Source organism: Cucurbita maxima, unplaced genomic scaffold (assembly GCF_002738345.1).
Source record: "Cucurbita maxima cultivar Rimu unplaced genomic scaffold, Cmax_1.0 Cma_Scf00001, whole genome shotgun sequence".
In the NCBI taxonomy this organism is placed as follows: Eukaryota; Viridiplantae; Streptophyta; class Magnoliopsida; order Cucurbitales; family Cucurbitaceae; genus Cucurbita; species Cucurbita maxima.
The window spans coordinates 3,038,232-3,060,560 of record NW_019272017.1 but is presented as its reverse complement, the minus strand read 5'-3'; the positions used below and the strand labels follow the sequence as shown (position 1 = coordinate 3,060,560).

The 22,329-nt window shown below is 31.4% G+C and overlaps 1 protein-coding gene across 2 annotated transcripts; it reads left to right on the top strand.

Annotated features, from left to right (window-relative positions):
• The first annotated feature begins 1,813 nt into the window (after positions 1-1,813).
• Positions 1,814-15,703, top strand: LOC111481715 (glycine-rich protein A3-like). Of its 2 annotated transcripts, XM_023127300.1 has the most exons (4): positions 1,814-1,826; positions 13,772-13,783; positions 14,719-15,006; positions 15,248-15,703. In XM_023127300.1, the coding sequence occupies exons 3-4, from the start codon at positions 14,739-14,741 to the stop codon at positions 15,481-15,483; spliced, it is 504 nt and encodes a 167-aa protein (XP_022983068.1). In that variant the 5' UTR covers positions 1,814-1,826; positions 13,772-13,783; positions 14,719-14,738; the 3' UTR covers positions 15,484-15,703. The 2 variants fall into 2 exon arrangements, with proteins under 2 accessions (XP_022983068.1, XP_022983060.1); XM_023127292.1 differs by lacking the exon at positions 1,814-1,826 and having other exon boundaries at positions 13,691-13,783.
• The last annotated feature ends 6,626 nt before the right edge of the window (positions 15,704-22,329 follow it).

Here is a 22,329-nt window from a genome sequence, read left to right as displayed (position 1 = left end):
AGTAAATTAAGAAATTTATAAAAAAAAAAAAAAATTCAAAGTTTTTTTAATAATTGAAAGTTGACTATCTATATATATTAAATTATTCTAAAATATTTCAACTAAAAATATTGTCTAATAAAAAATCGACACAAAGAGGTTTTTAAAATTTACAGATGACTAAACGTAATTATGAATCATCTCGTAATATAAAATAATCGAGATTTATATCTATAAGTATAAATTTAATTTTTTAAAAAATAGTAGCTATATAAATTTTTTATTTTTTTAAGGTATAATAATTAAATAGACATAAAATTTAAAATTTAAATTTAACTAATAAAATATTACCAAAAAATATTTGTGGGAACAAAATCAGAAATTGGTGGGGTCAAACAAAGGAATTGAGAGCCGTACGATCTCAGTGCATGCGAATATAAAATTACATATTTTATATATATTTAAAAAAAAAAAAAATCAATTTACTCATGATTTATTTATTACAAAGTTGTGGTTAGTGGGCCGTGGGCCAAGCCCACAGTACTATTTGCATCATGCGCATATCTTTATCTAAATCTACACACAACAATATCTCTAATATTTAATACTCATTTTTCAATCGGACGGTCAGAAATAAATCTCCAGTTTTTTTATTTGAACGTGGTGTGGAGGGTAAGATCGTCCTTCAGTAGAAATTGAGCTTTGTCGTTTAGTCAGTTCCAGAGTTTAGTTAGGATTTCGAAACGTGTCACGCACAAAAAAATTAAAAAAAGATTTCCTTTTCTTTTTTGCTTTAATTTTNAAATTGGAGAAAAATGAAAAAAAAAAAAAAAAAAAAAAAAAAAGATAAAAATTATAATTGACGAAATGGAAAAAAATCTTATTAGTCAATTTACTCGACCTACTTTTAATTAGGAAGACGGACAAGCTTTCAGTGAATTACGGGATGATTAGGGGACAAAAAAAAGTAACCAATATGCATACGAAACATATATTTGTTAGCACATCGATATCTTTTCAATGTCTGTTTCACACGAGTGCGAAGATCTAAATTTTAAATCTTGACGGGTTACATAAATGTGTATGAGGCATGCATAGAGAATCCATTTTTGAGGTGGATGACCACTCGAACATTAATGGAATGATGCTCCAACTGATTGCAACTCATTTAATTTATATTATCTTCAAATATGTCATATTTCATTTCTTTTTTTATACAAAAATAACTCTATAGTTTGTATTTATGTGTAGTTTAGGGTAATGGAAACATGACGATATAAGATACGAGAATTTTATTATAAAATGTAACCCATGTGATATAAATAATTTATTGTAACACCTCTTAAAATGACATACTTTTAAAAGTATACGTCAGTTTAAGTATGTGAGATTCCACAATAGTTGAAAAGGGGAACTGTTAAGGATATTTAGTAATAAATTATAGTTTACCATATATATTATATTTGATATTTTATTATAAGGCAAATATTAGACATTTGCCTTATTATCATAGGTATCTTTCCATTTATTACTATTTCCATATCCTTGTAATTCATTTGATTATAAATAAGATAACTTTCACACCATTTAGGTGTGGTGGATTAATCAAACATTCACATGGTATCAGAGCCCTCTCGGTTTAACAACCCCCATCCTTTCTTTTCAATGGCTTTTGAATCCTCTAATCTTCTTCTCCACCACCCCTGCTGGTTTTGACGCCGCAGGGGTAGTCTTCATGGCTGCCGTAGTCGGAGCCGATTGATTACTCTTCGGCTCCACCCTATTGACCTCCAAATCACCTTTCGTCATACTCTGTACATATAACCTCACCTTTTCCAACCAAATCGGTTTTCCCCTTGGCCAATATAGTCTCTCTCATTTTCTTCTCAATCAACCTTCATCCTTCACATAAACTCTAACCTAAACCTATCAACCTTTTGCAGAGATTTACCTTCGGAATCTGGGTGCCGCACTGGCCTATTCGCCAACCAAGTTGCCGCCGCCCTTCCTGCCAAAATTGGCTTCTTTGCCCGATGAGGCGACTCTTCCGACTGCCCTTCTCGCCAAAATTGGCTCCTTCGCCCAATGTGGCGACTCTTCCGGCTTCAACATTGTATTTGTCCCTTGCTCTAGGTTTCCCCTTCTACTTCTTGGGGTTAGAAATATTCTCACCAGAGCCAAGGCAGCATCGTCGCTAAGCGACAATCCCTCTTCATGGGTTAGACATATTCTCGCTGAAGCCAAGGCAGCATCGCCGCTGAGCGGCGATCCCTCTGCAATTTTTGATGGCCAAGAACCGGGTTGTTAGCATCTTCATGAAAAGTGTTTCTCAACCTCTTTGAATTTTTCAGATTCAAGCTTCACGTTCGTTTAAATCCGACGCTTAGCTTGCGGTGGGGTGTTAAGGATATTTAGTAATAAATTATAGTTTACCATATATATTATATTTGATATTTTATTATAAGGCAAATATTAGACATTTGCCTTATTATCATAGGTATCTTTCCATTTATTACTATTTCCATATCCTTGTAATTCATTTGATTATAAATAAGATAACTTTCACACCATTTAGGTGTGGTGGATTAATCAAACATTCACAGGAACGAAACATTGTTTATAAGAGTGTAGGGTGTGAAAACCTCTTTCTACTGTACACGTTTTAAAATCTTGAAGAGAAGCCTATATTGGCTAATTTTATAGTTTATTTTAAAACAGTGAACAGAATGTTTTGTGAGGTGAATAAGATAAAGCTCATTATAATTCCGTGTGCTCGAGAAAAGGACACATGCCCTAAAAATATAGGGTAGGGACTAGAAATAATTGATTAATATGGAGAAATGAAAAATTTGCAAAAGAAAAGAACAAAAAAGTAACACATTTTACATGCAAAAAAAGAGAATGGTGGCATAGGCACCAAACCATGTCGACCAAGAGAGAGTGGAATGACAAGTAAGCATATATTAAAAGGGTAAGCTATATATATATATATATATATATATAATTGTATTTTATAAAGAAAGATTTTGTTAGAGACAGGAGAGGCCAACTCGCAGAGATGAATCTCACGCGTGTCTCTCTCTTTCTCTCTCTTGTTTCTCTCATTGGCCTCTTTTTGTTCGTGCTTCCACACACCCACCTCAACTCACTCACTCCGATATAAAATCGACCCACGTTCAAGATTTGGATCATAATTTAAAATTGAAACTCGTTACCTAATGACTTTACAACATAACTCGGTTCCTTATTTCTCGAACAAAAATCATCTTCATACATTAGAGATCATCTAATAAACGATTGCTTCAAACCAAACATGTTTGACTTTAGAGTTTTTATGATCGAGTCATAAAAACATGTATGAGAGAAACATCGTAAAGTATCTATTTTGTATTTGACATTTATTAGGGATAAGTAGATATTTGAATCTGTGTCCGATGATTATTTTGAAACAATGTGATATAAACAAGGCATCAATAATGCGTTATAAGCTTTTAGGAACACGTGGAGAAAATAATGTTCAAATTATCACAAGATCTTGCAATTCATGTCATATTAACGAAGAATCAAGAGTTATAGTATTTTTTTAATGTATTTTAAGACTTTTATTTACTTTTATATTACATTTACATAGTCGTTAATTATGGTCATTGACCCAAGCTTAACACGCCCCCTAAAATCATTTTACGTGAAATCAGTAAGATTCTTTATTAGATTAGAAGAGATTGTCTAAGATATTATAAGAATCGTGATAGAGATAAAAACCCTAATGAAAGAGTTCAAGTTGAATTAGTGCTCGTTAAGATAACGTAAACTAAGAGGAATTTCCAACATGGTGATTGAGATTGAGATGAGTACCGTGATCTAAAAAGAGAAGGTAGATGAGAATTATTTATAACTACTACGAAAAACCTATCGAATTTCAAAGTAACACGAGTTGCCTGTACTTGATTTCGAGAAAGATTTTTTACATTGATTGTGTCTGCTTCAACTTCACCCGTCACTCATGTTGTGTAGTGTAGCAAAAGAATTTCCCCGAACAAAACGGAATGCCGCTTCGCTCTATTGGACACGTCGAATCCCGTATAACAAGCGAGCTTTTTACCCTCAAATTCAAAGATAAAATTTATGATGAAATACCCTAATGATGTCAAAGAATATTCGAGCAGGAAGAGGATCTATTCCAAATAAAAGTGGTCGGCGAAAGGCATAAACGTATTCCCATTTGTTTTTATTTATGCCATTTTAGGTTCGCCATGATTAAATAGATTGTTTTTAATGGTAAGTCCATAGAGCAAATATTCCCATAACTTGCATATGATGTCATTTAAATTAGTGTTCTAAAGTGTTCAAAATACTCAATAACTCGAAAAATTAAACTTGGGTTGGTTCATAGGTTCCATATAACTAGACTGAGGTGAATTGAACCCACCCGAATAATTTATTGTTCATTTTATAAAAATATTTTTAAACTTTTTCTATATATATATATATTTATTTATTTATTATTTATTATTTCGCTGTTGGATGATGAAAGTCCCACATCGGTTAATTTAGGGAATAGTCATGGGTTTATAATGTAAGAATACACTCTCCATTGGGATGAGGCCTTTTGGGGAAGCCCAAAGTAAAGCCATGAGAGCTTACGCTCAAAGTGGACAATATCATACCATTGTGGAGAGTCGTGTTCGTCTAACATGGTATCAGAGTCATGCCCTAAACTTAGCCGTGCCAATAGATTGGCAAATCCTCGAATGTCGAACAAAGGACTCCAAAAAGAAAAAAGGAGTCAAGACTCCTCGAAGGTACGAAGGCAGTCAAAAATGACTAAGACTCCAAAGGAGTCGAGCCTCGGTTAAGGGGAGGCGTGCTTTGTTCGAGGGGAGGTGTTGGATGATGAAAGTCCCACATCGGTTAATTTAGGGAATGGTCATGGGTTTATAATGTAAGAATACACTCTCTATGGGAATGAGGCCTTTTGGGAAAAAGTCCCACATCGGTTAATTTAGGGAATGGTTATGGGTTTATAATGTAAGAATACACTCTCCATGGGAATGAGGACTTTTGGGAAGCCCAAAGCAAAGCCATGAGAGCTTATGCTCAAAGTGGACAATATCATACCATTGTGGAGAGTCGTGTTCGTCTAACATTCGCCATACATAATTTTTTAAAATATTTAAAAAATAAAATACGGGAAAATAATTGAGTTGAATCTAAAAATAATATCGGATTAAACCTAACCCATAAACACCACCAATAATTTAATTGCAAGTGATTATATAAATAAATGAGTGAGACTTGTCGGCGCAATACGAATAAAATAAAATAATTAATTAATAAAGATTTTAGGTTTTGTTTGCAACTATTGCAAGTGGGGAAAAGGAATAATTGATAATTGGAAAAAGAATATCTGAGTTTATCATAATAATAATAACAACGATAATATTTAGATTAAAAGGCACGCGCGCACAATCACGAAATCACTCCCACGTAAGCATGAGACTCTGCGCCGACATGTCGTTTGATTTGGGCTTCTCCTGGGCTCTCAACATTTTTTCAAAACGAGGTCTAAATTAATAAAAATCAAGTTCAATAATATATTTAAATTTTTAAAAAATTCTCAAAAATATTAATTTTAGTTAATTTAAAAAATAAACTATTAATAGTATTTCGAAAATACTCTTTACTTTTTAAAAAGTTCAACTATATTAAAAAAAATACAAGTGAAAATTTTAAAATACCATTGATTTATTTGAAAATGTTAAAAATTAAAAAATACATATTTATCTATATATGAACGAGCCGTCTCATAGTCACCACTTGTCTGTCGTTTCAAGCTTTCAAAACAAGCAGACAAAAGCAAGACAAGAAAGATGTAATTAGAACCCTGTGGCAGTTCTTCCCCTCTCTTTTGGAAGCTGCTCAATGAGCACGTTCACTTTACGGAAATGTCAGTGTCTCATCGCAAGGCTCATTTATAGTTGTCATACACATACATAGGGCTGGCTGACAGAGAGACAGCTTTCTCTGATCAAGGGAGCACAAGGGTCCTGGTACTACCCGGATCCAGATCAGAGAAAGAATAAAAGACCTAGTTACCGGGTTCAAGCAAGAAAGGATCAGAGAAAGAATCAAAGAAAGACCTAGTTACCGGGTTCAAGCAAGAATAAAGAGGAGAGCTCAACAATGAGAGACCGTAAAATAGTTAGTTCAACCCTTCAGTCGTCGAGTAAATTCATTGAATCCGGAACCTCTCTCATTCAATCCGAAAGTTCTATTCCATTGCTGGAACCTTAACAAGACTCTGCTATCAACACCTCAAGATTATCTCTAAACTTTGTAATGTTAGTTTTAAAAATCAATTAGTATTTTTTAAACGTAATACTAATAATAAGGATGTTCTTGAATTTTTTTTTTTAAAGTAAGTTCGTGTTTCTTAAGTTTTTAAAAAAATTTAAAATTATTTTAAAAATTAAGAATGTTAATAAAGATTTTAAATGTTTAAGAATATACTATTTTGAAGTTATCGAAATTTTTTAAAGTTTAAAAATATTTTGAGATAAACTATAAATTTCAAAATATATACCGATATATATTGAAGTTGTACCAGATTGAATTATCAACTTATACAAATAAACCTGACAATTTTTTATAAAATAAATCGTGGAATCTGTTAGATGAAAGTGTCCCATTTAATTTAGAGAATGATCATGAGTTTATAATCTAAAAATACACTCTTCATTGGTATAAGGTCTTTTGAGGAAGCCGAAAGCAAACCCATGAGAGCTTATGCTCAAAGTGGACAATATCATACGATTGTGGAAAGTCGTGTTCGTGTAACATGGTATCAGAGTCATGCCCTAAACTTAGTCGTGCCAATAGATTGACAAATCCTCGAATATCGAACAAAGGACTCCAAAAAGAAAAAAGGAGTCAAGCCTCCTCGAAGGTACGAAGGCAGTAAAAAATGACTAAGACTCCAAAGGAGTCGAGCCTCGACGTACTTTGTTGAAGGGAGGTGTTAAATGCAAGTGTCCCACATTGGTTAATTTAGGGAATAGTCATGAGGAGCCTCGACGTACTTTGTTAATTTAGGAAATGATCATGGGTTTATAATATAAGAATATACTCTTCATTGGTACGAGGTCTTTTGGGGAAGCCCAAAGCCATGAGAACTTAGGCTCAAAGTGGACAATATCATATCATCGTGGAGAGTCATGTTCGTCTAACAGAATCAACCAATGATGTCGTAAAATATAATAAAAAAATTTAATTACTATTTAAGTTCAATTGTGCGCTATCCTAATTTAGTTTATGTTTGATGTCTTATTAAATATGAAAAATTTACCATATTGAAATTAAAAAAAAATAATACGACTAAAATTGTGTGAATTTTTTAAAAAATAACAATTTATTTTTTTTTTTTTTTTTTTTTTTAACTTTATTATTAATAATTTTTTACGTTAGGACAAATTCACTGCCGAGAGTAAATGAATGTGCATATTCATCTCTGCAAGTTCCGCGGCATTCTTCTTCGTTTCTTCCCGCGGCGAAATTCCGATCTTAATTTCCACGTTCCTCAAGCTCGATCAACCTCAGGTTCATCTCTTGTTCGTGATTTTAGTATTTTTAAGTTACTAGTTTCTGATGAAATTGTCTGCCTCATACCTTTAGAAAATTTTTACGACTCGGCAATTTCAGGAACGGTTACCCTTTCTTCAAGTATTGGATCTTAGGTTATTATGTTGTGATGTTCCGATGAGGAAACCTAATATATTGTATATGTGAGATTCAATTTCTGAGTTCAACTACTTTCTGCTTCCCGTTCTTTATGACCAGCCTCTTTTTCCTCTACCTTCTAGTTTGTACTGATGTATATGTATCGCTGTTATTATTGCTTGTTGTGAACTTGTCTTTAGTTCTGTAAATTCTTGTTGTTAATACAACACTTTCATCAGTTGCATTGTACGTTTGTTTGCTTCGAAACACATCTTTTGATTGCTATTGCTTATTTAGTGCTGACTTTTAGGTACTGCATTAATGTAAATCCTTATTCAGACGTTATATTCTCTGCTATCAGATTAGTTGGAATAAAAATTCTTTGCTAATAGGGGATCGATCTGCTTTATTCCTGTTCCCACTACCTTAGTATTTGTATCATCATATTGCCTTAAGATACGACATTGAGTAGAATTATTTTTCTATAGAAAGTTACAAATTTCCCTCTTAATGAGTGGGGTTCAAGTGGAGAGAGACATGTTGGTTGAGAGTGATTGGTAAGATAATATTCCAATCTTAATGTTGAACTATGTTGTGGGGCAACTTTTAAGCCTTTAAGATTAATGATTTGTGGCAGGTGGTAGTTGTACTTTTAAAAGAAAAGGAAGAATGTGACTGTAGTGCCGAAATTGACAAACGCCTATGGGAGAAAAGGGGAGACTGGAATTGGAGAGAAGTAAAAGAGATTCATTAATTTAGTGGTTTGTTTGTTTGAGCAGATGAAAAATTTCTGTGTGTTCTGATTACTGAAAGATAAAGGAAGTGTTATAGCAGGTATCTAGTATGTTGAGAATTTGAGTTAACTGTTCCTTCGGGAAGAGAAGGGGAGAAGGTCGGTTCAAACTTGGAGATCCTGAAGAACTCAAACTGGTCAAACTGGATGGAAGCAAATCTTACAATCAAACAAATGTTGCTTTAAATTATTGGCATACTCCTAAAACACTGGAATTATTACTCATGATACACGATACCTTTTAGTTATTGGGCTTAAAGTTTTAGATTTCATCCTTGAAATAGTCTTGTTCTTGCTTGAATTTCTGTTCCCAATCAATTTTTTTAGCCTCACGTTAATTGTAGATTTGGCTTGTTCTGTAAAAGATAGAAATATTTTCGGTGTATTTCTTTTCGATATGGTAGATGTGTTGAAAAGTTCTTTGGTATGCTGAGCCCTGAGATCAGAAAGGACGAGATCTAGGAGGAAAGCTTAAAAGCATCACTACATGGTAAAGACGGAGTTGGGATGCCAGAGGTTAACAACATTCTCTCTCCCCAATTCAATGGTCCAAGTCTAAGAAATATGGAAATGGAGCATCAAAAAGATATCTGGTCATCAGGGATTTACCTTGTTTTTCCATTGTTCATTTCATGTTTAACAACACGTGAAATCACTGAATCTATGTCCATAACCTAAATCTGAATCCCTCTGCACTGATTTTGCTCATCCATTTCCTTCATCATTGCTCTTTTTCTTTTCTGATTTATGTTTATTCAGACAATACCTTGCTAAGCTTTAATCATGTTCTATATATACATGATTTTTTTTCCCCTTATCCTACATGTTAGGCATGAGATCAAACGAGGTCAAAGTGGATAGGCTCTGACCATTTTGGTTACTTCTTTATGCTCTTCTATTCCTCTTCAAAAGTCTTGTGCTTTTCAGATTTTGATCTTGCTTAGTCTAATCAATATCACTGTCACTGCAGCAGGGATGTGCCTTTTGAGTTCATGAATGGAACTAGAAGCTGCTCTGTGGTTTTGTTAGACTCGCACTTGCGGCCTTACCTGTGAGCCACATTTAATAAATTCATCTGTGAAGGACTGATTAGAAAGTGTCTCTCTGCTAATTCCATATTTTGCTTTTCGTTCATCTTGACATCTTTATTTCAAGTGCGCTTGTGGGTTGTTCTGACCTGAAGATCATACTTTTGCTGAATCTGGAAGAATAGATTATCCTCCCTTTACTTTATAGCATATGCTGATCTGACCTGAAATTTATGACCTTGGCACTCATGACATCCATAATCTATCTGGATTTGCTCTGGTTTCTTGTAGGCCATCTACTTATTTTTCTTTTTAATTGGACAATCTAGGTTCATTTTTAATCGGACAATCTAGGTTCATTTTTAATCTATCATTTTTTAGTAACAAAAAGAAAGTGAAAAAGAGCACCCATTAAGAGTGGACGGTCTAAATTTATCAGTAGACACTGGCAGACTGCCGCAGAGAATCCAGGCCCCATGTTTGATTATATTGCCATGGTCCCACTGATCTAATGCCTCAACTTTTAGGATTCCCTTTTCTTCTTTTTCTTTCTTTATTTCCATGAAATGACTTCCAAAGGGTATTGAGTTTAGATTTTTAGGGGTGAACGTGTGTTGAATATATGCCTAGAAAGTTCTCTAGGTGCGTTTAGCTTATGATTTTAGTATGTCTTAGTTAAGCAATTTGGATTTATGCAAAGGAATGAGTTATAGAAGCTTATCTCTAGACGTGTTTGGTTCACGAATTTATAATAGAGTTTTGAGGGAATTCTTGGTCAGAAACCCGTTGGTAGAAACTACCCGCTTTCAAATGACACGCTTTTCTTTTGTGATAATGTAGATGGGAATGTTAAAAGCTTGGTAGTCCATCATAAATCTGTTGCTTCTTGGTTTGGGACTAGCTATGAATAAGGCGAAAACTGCCCTCATAGGCACCAACATCAACATCCAAAAAGTTGAATATCAACTACATTGTGGAAAGACTACCCACAACCTTGTAATTATCTAAGCTTTCCTTTAGGAGGAAATTTTCGATCGTTTGCTTTCAGGGATTCGCTTGAGGACAAAGCAAGGCTAAGTTAGATAAATGGAGAGAGAGAGAGAACCCGACTTCTTTCGAAAGCTAGGAGATTGATCTTGGCAAATTCCGTCCTGAATAGTCTCACTATCAATTATTTTTCTCTTTTGATAGTTCCTTGGGCTGGGATTCCATCTACCTATGGCCCTTAAGTTTTATAGCATAAATTTATGTGCTTGTATCGAAGGATAAGCAAACGGACCTATCTAACATAGGTTCGACTTCTTCTTAAAGTTGTAAGGTTCCTCAGTTTTGAGCCCAATACATCCCCCAACCTTTAGAGCAGATTTATAGATTAAAAGTGAATGGTGACTTAGGGGGTAAGTTGCTCACAATTGTCATGTATTAGTTTTGGGTTTAAATTAATATATTGGTGTAAATGGTTATCTTATAGTTTTCTATTAAATGAATTTTGATGCAATTGTTCGTCCAATTCAATTTGATCTCTCATTTCTATTTTTGGCATTGATTTTTTTATAATTATTCCGCAGGTAAAAAGCCGATCAATTAACTAGATGTAGACCATTGGTTGATTTGAGAACCGACATCAATGGCAATGGGCAGTGGTCGGTCTTTAACCAAGGTAAATTCTCTCTCCCAATTGACCATGTTACTAAGAAAAATTACGTTTTGCCCCTTTTCTCCTAGGCCCTTGTGGGTATGGATCCTAATCTTTCTCCACGGAATGGACCCTACGGCCCACGAGACATGGATTTCTCAAAGGGTGCTTCCATTCATAACAAGATTTTAGATTTGCGAGAGAAAAGAAGGAAAAAAAAAAAAAAAGAAGCAAATCCAATTGATCTTACTATCTATTAATATTATTAATGTTATTATTACTGATCTTTGATATCTACCAGCTTTCAGCAGATCGACTGTTCTTGTGAAACAGCCCATTGATCCCTCCATATTTAGTTGTCAAGGTAACTTGTATCCTTGTTGGATATTAAATCTTAGGTAGTCAACTACAATGGTTTACTTGTTCTAGGTAATTTTTCTCTAATTGATCTAGACCAACCTTTACTTGTTGTGATAGATGTATATTATTGATAGAATGTTTCATTAATTTACACATGTTATTATACTATTAATAGATGTGATTCTATGAAACAGATGTAAAAGTGTCTAAATAGGTAAACAAATGATTTTAAAAAATTGTCATATTAGTAAAATTATAGTTTTAGGAACTTGAATTGCCACCCATTTAAAATTTTTATTTCAGGCCCTATTGGGACATAAATGTAGTTGAGGATAGAGTTTATTTTCGTCTTGTAATTTTTGGAAATGAATTGGTAATGTATCTAACGAAAGAAATTCAATCGTTCACCTTTTGGTTAATGATATAATATTTTCTTTGTTAACTTTTGTATTAATTTTAAAAAGTAAAAGATTATTCCGATAATTTTGAATCTACCACAACTTAATAAAAAAAACAAGGGCGAGGATAGGGATGAAAACAATGAAGATATATTTGACCTTTTTACTCTTGTGTTCCTTCTTATCTATAACATTCTATCTCCTCGAGCCAAAATCTTCTAAGGTCAAAAGTTCAAACTCGACCCTTCTAACATTCACTTCAACCAAAAATCGAGTCCAAAGTCCATTCAACATTGAGTTATTACTATTTAACTATTTGCCAATAGAATTAATGAATTTTGCAATAAATATCAATAATTGGAATATTGTAAAAAGAAATATGTATTAAAAATAATTTATTACTGCTCTATTGAGGTTCAAATTGAAAATTTGAAAGGAAGGGATAAAAAGAAATGTCATTTTGTATTTTATATAATTTTATATTCCCATTTATCAAAATCGGCCACCGCACCTCAACTCATCTACTTTAATTAAATCACAAGAGGCTTAATTTAAATAATCGAATATTAAAAATAAAATTAAAATAATTTTCAACTTGAATAAACTTAATAGCAATAGTATATCTTTTTTGACTAAATCCAAATCCACCCCTAATTTTCAACCAGCCTTTAATTTCTAAATAGAATTAACTTGTAAGTTACTCATAAATTGTAATAATTATATATCCAAAGGTCCAAACCAACCAACCACCCCATGACAAATCACATATTCTTTTACCAAATAGATTAATTATTTTGTATGTACTCAAAAAAAAAAAAAAAAAAAACCCTTCTATATTTTCTTTGTATCTATTTAATCTCTGAACTTTTAATTTTTTATAAGAGTGACATTTTTCTCTAATAGACACGTTTTAAAATCGTGAGATTGACGACAATACGTGACGGGTCAAAGCGAACAATATCAACTCACGGTGGGCTTAGGCTATTACAAGTTGAATAAAAAATATGAAGTTTAGAGCCTTGTTTGACATTCATATACATATGCTCGAAAAGTCAAAGCTCTATAAAGCCATCGTGAAGTGGGCCTCTCTTGAGATATTTATTTATTTGAAATTTCTATGTCTTCATCATGGTATGTGGGAATGGCATTTATTCACATTCTTGATGGCCTTTCCAAGTTGATTCCATCAAATTTATTTTATTTTAGGATATTTGGTTTTTTTTTTTTTTTTTTTTTTGTAAAATCTATGAATTAAAAATTAAGTTAATTTAACAATCTATTTATTATTATTTTCTAAATAGTCAAATGGGTCTACTTTTTATTTTTTTAGATATTAATAAATTCATGATCGATCAATTGAGCAATTCTCGTGTCCATATATTGATGAATTCAAAAAATACTTGATAATTTTATATTCTAAAAGAACATTAAAAATAATTTTTTGTTATTTTCGTAATTAAAATTTTAATTGAAAAAATATTTTAGGAATATTAAAGGTTTGATTTGGAATAAATTAAGCCACAAAAGGACTAATACAATACTTTCTAAATTTTACGGAATTAAAATTAAAATTATGATCTAAAATTAATATTATTTTTGGTACAGATCTAAATCAAGCCATTAGAAGTTTATCCAAAAAGAATATTTAATAACAACAGATATATTGAAAGTGTGACGAATACATGAGCGCCACGTGTCGAAAGAGGCGTTTGTTTGAATATTCGAACGCGTCGAAATCGCGTTAACTTTATCTTTGCGCGACAAAATGAAGGGAAAAAAACAAAAAATATTTTATTTCTCGTCTCTCTTATAAGGAATTCTTCAAAATTTCAATTCTCCTCGTCTCTCTTTCAAGAACCAGATCGTTTCATTGGTAAGTTCTCTCTCTCTCTCTCGTTTACGAGTTTTCTATGAATTCGAATTTTGCTTTGAACTGTGTGTTAGAGAGAAATCGGAACTCTAAATATGTATCGGTAGCGGATGTATGCTTTGATTTTACCTTATTTGTTGTGAATCTGGAATTCGTGATTTTAGGTGAAGCTTTTGGTTGAAATATGATGATTTATGGTGTGTGTAGTGGATTTTTAATGGAGAAATTCGTTCTAATGAATTGTGAATTGATTTTTGTTGTTTGATCCTTGGAATCTCCATATCGGATTGGTAATGTTTTGGATTGGGAGTCTTAAATGTTGATTTCAAATCTGTTTGTGTATTTGTCTGCGCTTTGGACTGTGTGTTATATGCTGAGATCGTGAATTTACAATCGGTGATTGATTACGCGGTCTGAATCGGTGATCGGTTGCGAATGCGTAAGTCTTAGTCTTATGCGAACAATTTTTGTGTCATGCTCGGTCTTCATCGCTCGTACGGAAAGTTGAATCTCACATATCTTTAGAAGTGATATTATGTAGGATGCAAAGATGAAGTTCACCTTAGTTTAAAAGAATTGTATACATGAGTTGAGATTTTAAAGTTCTGTCTAAATTTGTCTCATTTAAATTTCCATGGTAGAAATATTACATTAACTTTGCCGCTCTTAAAGAACATTTTTCGGGAAAAGTTTGTCCTCGTCCATGAATATCTTTCTTTCTCTGTTTTCGATGTTCTTAACTGTGTAGAAGTTTTGTTAGGACATCATAATATGTTAAACTACTACGGGGCTTAGACCTGTCTGGTATATCAATATAGATGTTGCATTTACCTGAATATTCAAGATTTTTTCGTCCCTAATTGATACTGGACTATGTTCAGATCCATAAAAAAATTTGATATATTCATATATATGACTGTTTGTCGTCAATTTCTCAGTCATTATTAGCTGATAAACCATGGGGGGTGGAAAAGATAAACATGATGAATCTGACAAAGGTTTATTCTCGCATCTGGCTCATGGCGTTGCTCATGGAGCTGGATATCCTCCTCCTGGGGGATATCCTCCGCCTGGAGGCTATCCACCACCTGGAGGGTATCCCCCACCTGGAGGGTATCCTCCATCTCATGGCTATCCACCCCAAGGATATCCCCCCGCCCAAGGTTACCCCCCAGCTGGCTATCCTCCTGGTGCATATCCTGGACCCTCTGCTCCACACCATTCAGGTATTTATCCTATTTTACATATAATTGTCTGGAAAACTTGTTAGATCATTAGTTCGTTATTTTTATTTAGTTAAGTTTTTAATTTCAATTACCTCGACCGAAAGCTGCTGTAAGCAACAGAATTGTTTTGAAGCAAAACTTCAGTAAAATTTCCCAGGAACATTGGAGTATCCTAATCCTGTTTATGGTTAGATTGCATAACTTTTATACAGTTACTGATTCCAAATATTCTTAAATGCAGGTCACGGTGTAGCAGGAATGCTGGCTGGTGGTGCTGCCGCTGCAGCAGCTGCATATGGAGCTCACCATGTCGCCCATGGTGCTGGTCATTACCCCCACGGCGTTGCTCAATATGGTCATGGTCATGGTCATGGTCATGGTGGAAAATTCAAGCACCATGGAAAGTTCAAGCAGGGGAAGTTTGGGAAGCACAAACATGGGAAGCATGGTGGTGGCAAATTCAAGAAGTGGAAGTGATTTTTCTGCCATCACATTTCACCACCGACCCTTCTTCTTCAATGGCTTTCAAGAATGGCCTCGGTACAGATGGTAGGGTACCATCTTCTTCTCTAATCTCTGTTATGTCTAGAGAACTTTGGATGTTGTTATTTTACTCTTGTTATCTTAACTGCTGTTTAATGCCTTCTCTTCTCTGCTTCTGGACATCAATAATCTGGATATTTTCTCGTTTTCTTGTTAACCACTTTCTTTCAATTTCCCTTTTTTTTTTTTTTTTTTTTTTTTTGGATATGAAACTGGGTCGAAACGAATGATAGAGAATGGGGATTTTGGGCCCAACACTTGCGTGGTTGGGGGTATTGGGTCATGTATTTTGAATATGTTTTAATCGATTAGAAATTATGTGCATCTAAGCAGGAGTGGGAGTGGACATCCTCATCAGAATGGAGTTTCTTATTCAAGATCGCTTCGACTAAGGAGGGGGGATCAAAAAGTTCTCGTATAAAGATATGGCAGTAGGTCTCTTGAGGAGTGCGAAATTTTTTTGTCGGGTAAGTTCCAACCCGAACGAAACATCACAAACATCACAAATCCAAACAAAGAAAGGGTAGCTAGTACCCTTAATCGAATGCCACTAGAAAATAGAGAATTCATTTCAGATAATCACATCTCGACTAATAAGTCATAAGTTCAAAGGATTGAATTTAAAAAATACTTTAAAGGTCATAATTTTTCTAAATGAAAAGGTGGTCATAATTTTAAATATTATCTTTTAACCGTTTAGGTTTGTAGCTCGGACTTATAGACGTAATACAAACGCAAGTTTAACCCCTCACATTTATAAAGTCAACTATATGGTTTTTTAATGCAATAATTTCAAAATGAGTAGGACAAGTAGTGCTGCACTGGATCCAAAACTTTAGTACATCATTTTTCTAAATAAATATATATTGGCCAATGTAAATGAAATATTTTCACAAAAAAACACCTTGGGAAGTTCATCAAATATTTTAATTAAGTAATTAAATTTTGGTTATAAATTTATTCAGTCACTTAAAGATGTTTTATGAATTAATGAAATTTAACATTTTGAAATCTTTTTAGGTTATGCTAAGAAAAAATGTGGGTGTCAAAACAAGATTTTATTTACTATCTTTATATGCAATCAAATTTTTAAATGTTTTCTTTTATCTCTTAAATTGTGTCAAATAAAAAAAAATTTAATTTTATCTTTGCTTTTTTTAATTAATTTATTTCAACATCTGATAATTTTCTTATGTTCTTTTTAGGAAAAATATTTGAAAATCAAAATTTACTTTTTTTTTTTAATTAAAATAATTTTTAACGTTACAAAATTAAAATATAACGAACGTTTGAAAATTCAGAAATCAAAATAAATAAAACTCGTGGTTGCCAAAGTTTAAATAGGGTAAATTTTGTTTAAGAGAGAAGAACGTGTCCACCAAGCCAAAAGAAACTTACACTGTGGTATAGTAACTCCAATGTTATTATATTCATCTTTCCCTTTGCTTCCTTCCTTTCTTTTTATTTGATTCAATGACATATCTTTGAATGAGATGGTGTGAGATTTCACATCGATTGGAGAGCGGAACAAAATAATCCTTAAAGAGTTTGGAAGTGAATTGGATTAGGTCAAAAGTGAATTGGATCGAGCTAGACCAAAACATCATGAACTATGATTGCACTCTAAAGTCAACTAGGGAACTTCTCTCGTGTTTGGTAGCTCAATTCCCTTCATGTTGCTACCCATTTATTTCGTGCTAGGCTTTGTTTTCCTTCTCGTAGTTTACTTTGTCTTTTATGTTGGATTAATATCACTCATATCTAATTTAAGTGGCTTTGTTCGTGTTTCGAGTAAGAATACAATTTTTAAAAAACACTCTTATTAAAGAAATTAATGTCACAAATCAATTAATAATCAACAAAAATAAACATTTCCAAAGATTGAAACAAATAAAGACAATGAAAAATGATATTAGTTGAAATTTAGTAATTATTTTTTATCAAAAATGAAAAAGAATCAAATGGAGGAAATACAAAACAACTGCCTTTGTCTCGTTTACTCTAATCTCAATTATTAATATTATTAACTAACTAATTAAAATAATAATTAGTAATAAATTAATTAAACTTTTTTTCTAATTACAATAAATAAATAAATCAATTTTCACAAGATTTAATTTTTTTTTTTTTTAAGAAAAGAGTAGTGAATAAATAGATAATAATATTAAAATAATGAGTTTTTTTTATTCCAAAAAGTTATAAATTAAAACATGACTTCAAATATACAATAATATGATATTAGAGAATAGATTAGTTTAATAAAATAAAATTAAGGAGCATAAACAAAATTACACAATAATCGAGAAAGTTTTTTAAATTTATAATTTAATTTAATTATTGAAAATTACACAGTACACAAGATGTACGTGCATGTGTAGTTCAAATCATATGTAAACACGTGTCCCAAAATGCATGGATTTCCACACCCGTTGGTAACTTTAGTATGCCCCCACACAACGCGTTTTTATTGGACCACGTAGATTACGCTACATTGACTTTCTTATATTTATATTTATTTATCTTCTTTTTTATTTTAAAAAAGAAAAAGACATTTTATTTGACTCCGTTATTTCTTTAGTGAAGATTATTTGAGGGGTCCTTCACTACATTAACATCTTAATCATATATTAATACACGTGTAAGCATATAATTGAATTGACTTGATTTTCTGGGCCGTTGATTTTGATTTTTCTAATATTGTTAATTTTAATAGCGTTGAAAAAAAATCAATAATATTTAAAATGTGTCATTGAACGTCTTTATCTTAAAAGTATCGAAAATAAATAAGATAATAAAATATATTTAAAAAATAGATACGTATCTTTGTTGACTCTGGAAAGTAAACGAATAAAATGACAATAGAGAAATATGCATTTTATAATATATTTTAGATGATTAAAAATTAATATAAACTTACTTAACAACCGTCATCTAATATTATTAGATATTTAAATATTAAATAACGCCTAAAATTATAGTTTGGATCTTAATGATAAAATGTTATCGACTACACCTATCAATTTATGTGTTAAAAATTAAGTTTAAAAAATATACTTAAATATGCTATCGACACGATAAAATTCGAAGACGGGAAATTAGAAGGAAATACAATTTAGATATTATACTTTTTTTTTACCATTGAAATAATATATTAATGATTCGTTAAAAAATTATTATATGGTTTTTGTCACGTAATAATATCTCATTATTTATTCATTCATTTGAACTATGGAAAATTCGATTTTTATTTATTTAAATGCATCAATTATATAAAATGTTTTTTTTTTTTTGAAATTAATGATTAAATCCGTAAAGAGGTTAGAAAATGAGATGCAAAAAGTGAAGCAAATAAAAGTTTATAATAATTGAAAAGCCATTATTTTTAAAATTCCATACACTCCAGACACTCTAATATTATATTATTAATATTGTGGGGTTTACAATATATTTTATTTGTCTTTATATAATTTAATTATTTAATTCTGTCTCATTCCCATGCACATAACTTGGGTGCTTAAATTTATTTGATGAAGCCCAAATATGGATCATATTCTTTGAATTAATGAGTGTCACGTTACATAATTATTACAAATAACTATATGGTTTTGATTAGAAATTTATCCACAAATTCAATGTATTTATGTGAAAATTAAAAGGGGCAATTATTATTGAAAAATAAAAAATAAAAAGTTGACTTTTTGGTCTCTCCCCCATGGTTTTATAAAATTAGGTGGAAAATTTAATTAAAATAGGATAAAAGATGAAATAAAGAAAATTAAATCAGTGATAAATTTAACATCATATACCATAATAGAATACTTTTGAGTTTAAATCTTTTTCCATATCCTAAAAAATAATAATTTTTTATTTATAAGTTAAATAAATATATATCGGAAAAAATCAACATTCAAATCTTTATGTATGTTATTTTCAAATCAATCCATTCAATAATTCACACGTTAAAATTTTATAAAATAGTATTGTTAAGAATATTTAGTAATAAATTATAGTTTACCATATATATTATATTTGATTTTTATTATAAGGTAAATATCTAAGGGTTATTTTCATATTTTTGTAATTTATTTAATTATAAATAAGATAACTTTCACACCATTTAAGTGCGGTGAATTAATCAAACATTAATTACATGGAAAAAAGTATATAAATAAAAAGTTCGATATGAATATTAAAAAATAATTAATATTTTTTTATATTTTAAAAAGATTATAGGTAACCGTTATAAAAAATGTGGATGCTGAGCGTCTTCACTGACACTTGTTTCTTTTTTCAATCGATGTGGGATCACCCGTTATATATTTTTATTTAATGGTAAAAATAATTACAAAAATATTGGTAGATATCCATATTTTGTCTAAATATCAAGAAAAAAAAAATCAACATTTTGTATGATTTGGTTATGGGAGAGATTTTTTTTAATTAAAATTGTTGGGAGTGGAAGATCTCCATCTCTTTCTCGTTTCATTATAAAAGATATAAAACAAAATGATAGCTGGAACCCAACAATATTTCACAATCAATAAATTAATAATAAATAAAATAAGGTTACAAAATCTCTTCGTCCAAATTTCAGACAATTTCAACTCCACTTGTCCAATTGACAAACTTTCCTGACATAATTACGGAAATAATTATTTATTTATTTTATTTTGAGATGTTTTAATAATATACTATGGTGTTGATTATAAAAATTTATTTATAATATAATATACCATATTATATGCGTTACAACTCATAGTCTTTTTTAAGTACGCAACACGTATATATTTTCGTAACATTTCGTCTAAAGCTTAGTCATTTGAAGAGGAAAAAACATGGTTGGTACTTGGTACACCTTTGTTCTTTTGTCTTTTCAAACGTTTTAAAAGAGATTTTTCATAAATGGTAATATAAAAATAGCAATACACCAAGATCTACTAAATTAAATGTAACTACCTATGCAACGTCTTTAATTGTGATACGGCCTTCACTCAGTGTCTAGACTCTACTTGAAATATAAAAGTAGCAAATGACTTGAGTATTTTAGAAATACTCGTGATTCCACTACTGAGGTCAAAGAATATAAATACATGCAATCATGATTAGAGACATTATTTAAAATCATCATAGAGGTAGCCTCCACCTTGGACAAATTGAATGTATTGTACTTCCGTACACGACCTACATGTGCAAGCGTGAGGCCACCATGCAGTTCGCACACTCCCTTGGCCCATCATCATCATAATGTATGCGTCCGTACTCATCATCATAAAAGGAAAAATATCCAAATGTAAATAAACATACCATATGCATGAAATCTCGGTAGTTTTTGTTTTGAAATCATATTACACAACTTCATACATCATTCACATATTACTCTAGTTAGTATGCATACATAAATTTTCATTATTCGTCGTTTATAACATCATATACAAGCTGTGTATTCGAAAACTCATCCTAATAAAACATGACATCTCGTACGTGTGCATTATTGTAACATGAGATATCATTATATCATGTCATATCATTATTATACATCTCATGTCATTATTATCGTAACGTATCATAATATCATCATATCGTCATAACATCATCATAATATATTCTAATATCATAACAACATAAATGACACGTGCAAGGGTTAGTGAATACGTATCTATCATATATATATTACGAAAAAATTATGAGATGGGTTGGAATTGGTACAAATTTCAATAGTTTTGTCTTATGAATTTCTAATAATTGAGCTCTGTATTTCTGCACCAACCTCCCCTCGCTGGCGGCATGGAACCCACCTGCGTCAATTCTGTGGCTCAACGTCAAGACCATCCTTTTAACTTACAAACAGGACAACTCCATTTCCGACCAACCTCAATTCTTCCCTCTTTACGCTGTCCTCAGCCTCAACGTCAATTCTAATGTCGAGTATTAGAATTAAGATTTGAAATTTAGATTCGACCTTTAATGGTCTTGGCAATTCCTTGCATCCGTTACGACATGTCACATTATCCGCTTCTTATTTTAAAGAGTGAAAATTATCCATACAAACCAACTCAAGTCTGTATGTTTTGTCTTCACTCACACACATCTTAAGAAAGTACCATCGAAAAGGAAGCTACACCTTAATTAGTATAGGTAGTGACTAAATCATTCATGTACCCCTCCTTTACTCGGGTGACACTAAAACAAATAATTGAATCAAAGTGCCACTTAGAAAAACACATTTTTGTTCTAAATTACTTTAATCAAATGCTTTTCGACTTTTATAAAATAACTTTTCTTTGATTTTTCATTTTGATATTCTGTTTCAATACGGTTTTTATTTTTTGAATCGTGCACGATATTAAAGAGAAAATCAAATTTGTCTCCAACTATTTCTTAAATAAATGTAAAGATTATGTTTTTCATTTTCGACTCTTGATTTTAGATGATGTGGGGATATTTTTGTTCTTTTCTACCTAAAAAATGTTAAATAATTAGGCTCAAAAATATATTTTTATATGAAAATTAATTTTTTTTTAATATATGTCAATAAGTTTTCTAACTTTTTTATTTCATTTTTTAGTCTTAAAATATTTTTTAATCTTGAGTTTAGTGGGTATAATTAATGAAATTACTTTAATAGACGAGATTAAATTAAATATTAGTTATATCCAAGCTGATTAAACACGAAATTATAAATGATTTAAATATTTATTACATTTTAAAAATAAATATATAACAAATGTTTTTAAACGCGTTTATTAAACACATATAATTAAGTAATGTAGAATATTTAAA

Coding starts and splice junctions, on each gene's coding strand:
- LOC111481715 (XM_023127300.1), top strand. CDS start 14,739: ATGGGGGGTGGAAAAGATAAACATGATGAATCTGACAAAGGTTTATTC. Junction 15,007..15,247: donor CTCTGCTCCACACCATTCAG/GTATTTATCCTA, acceptor TCTTAAATGCAG/GTCACGGTGTAGCAGGAATG.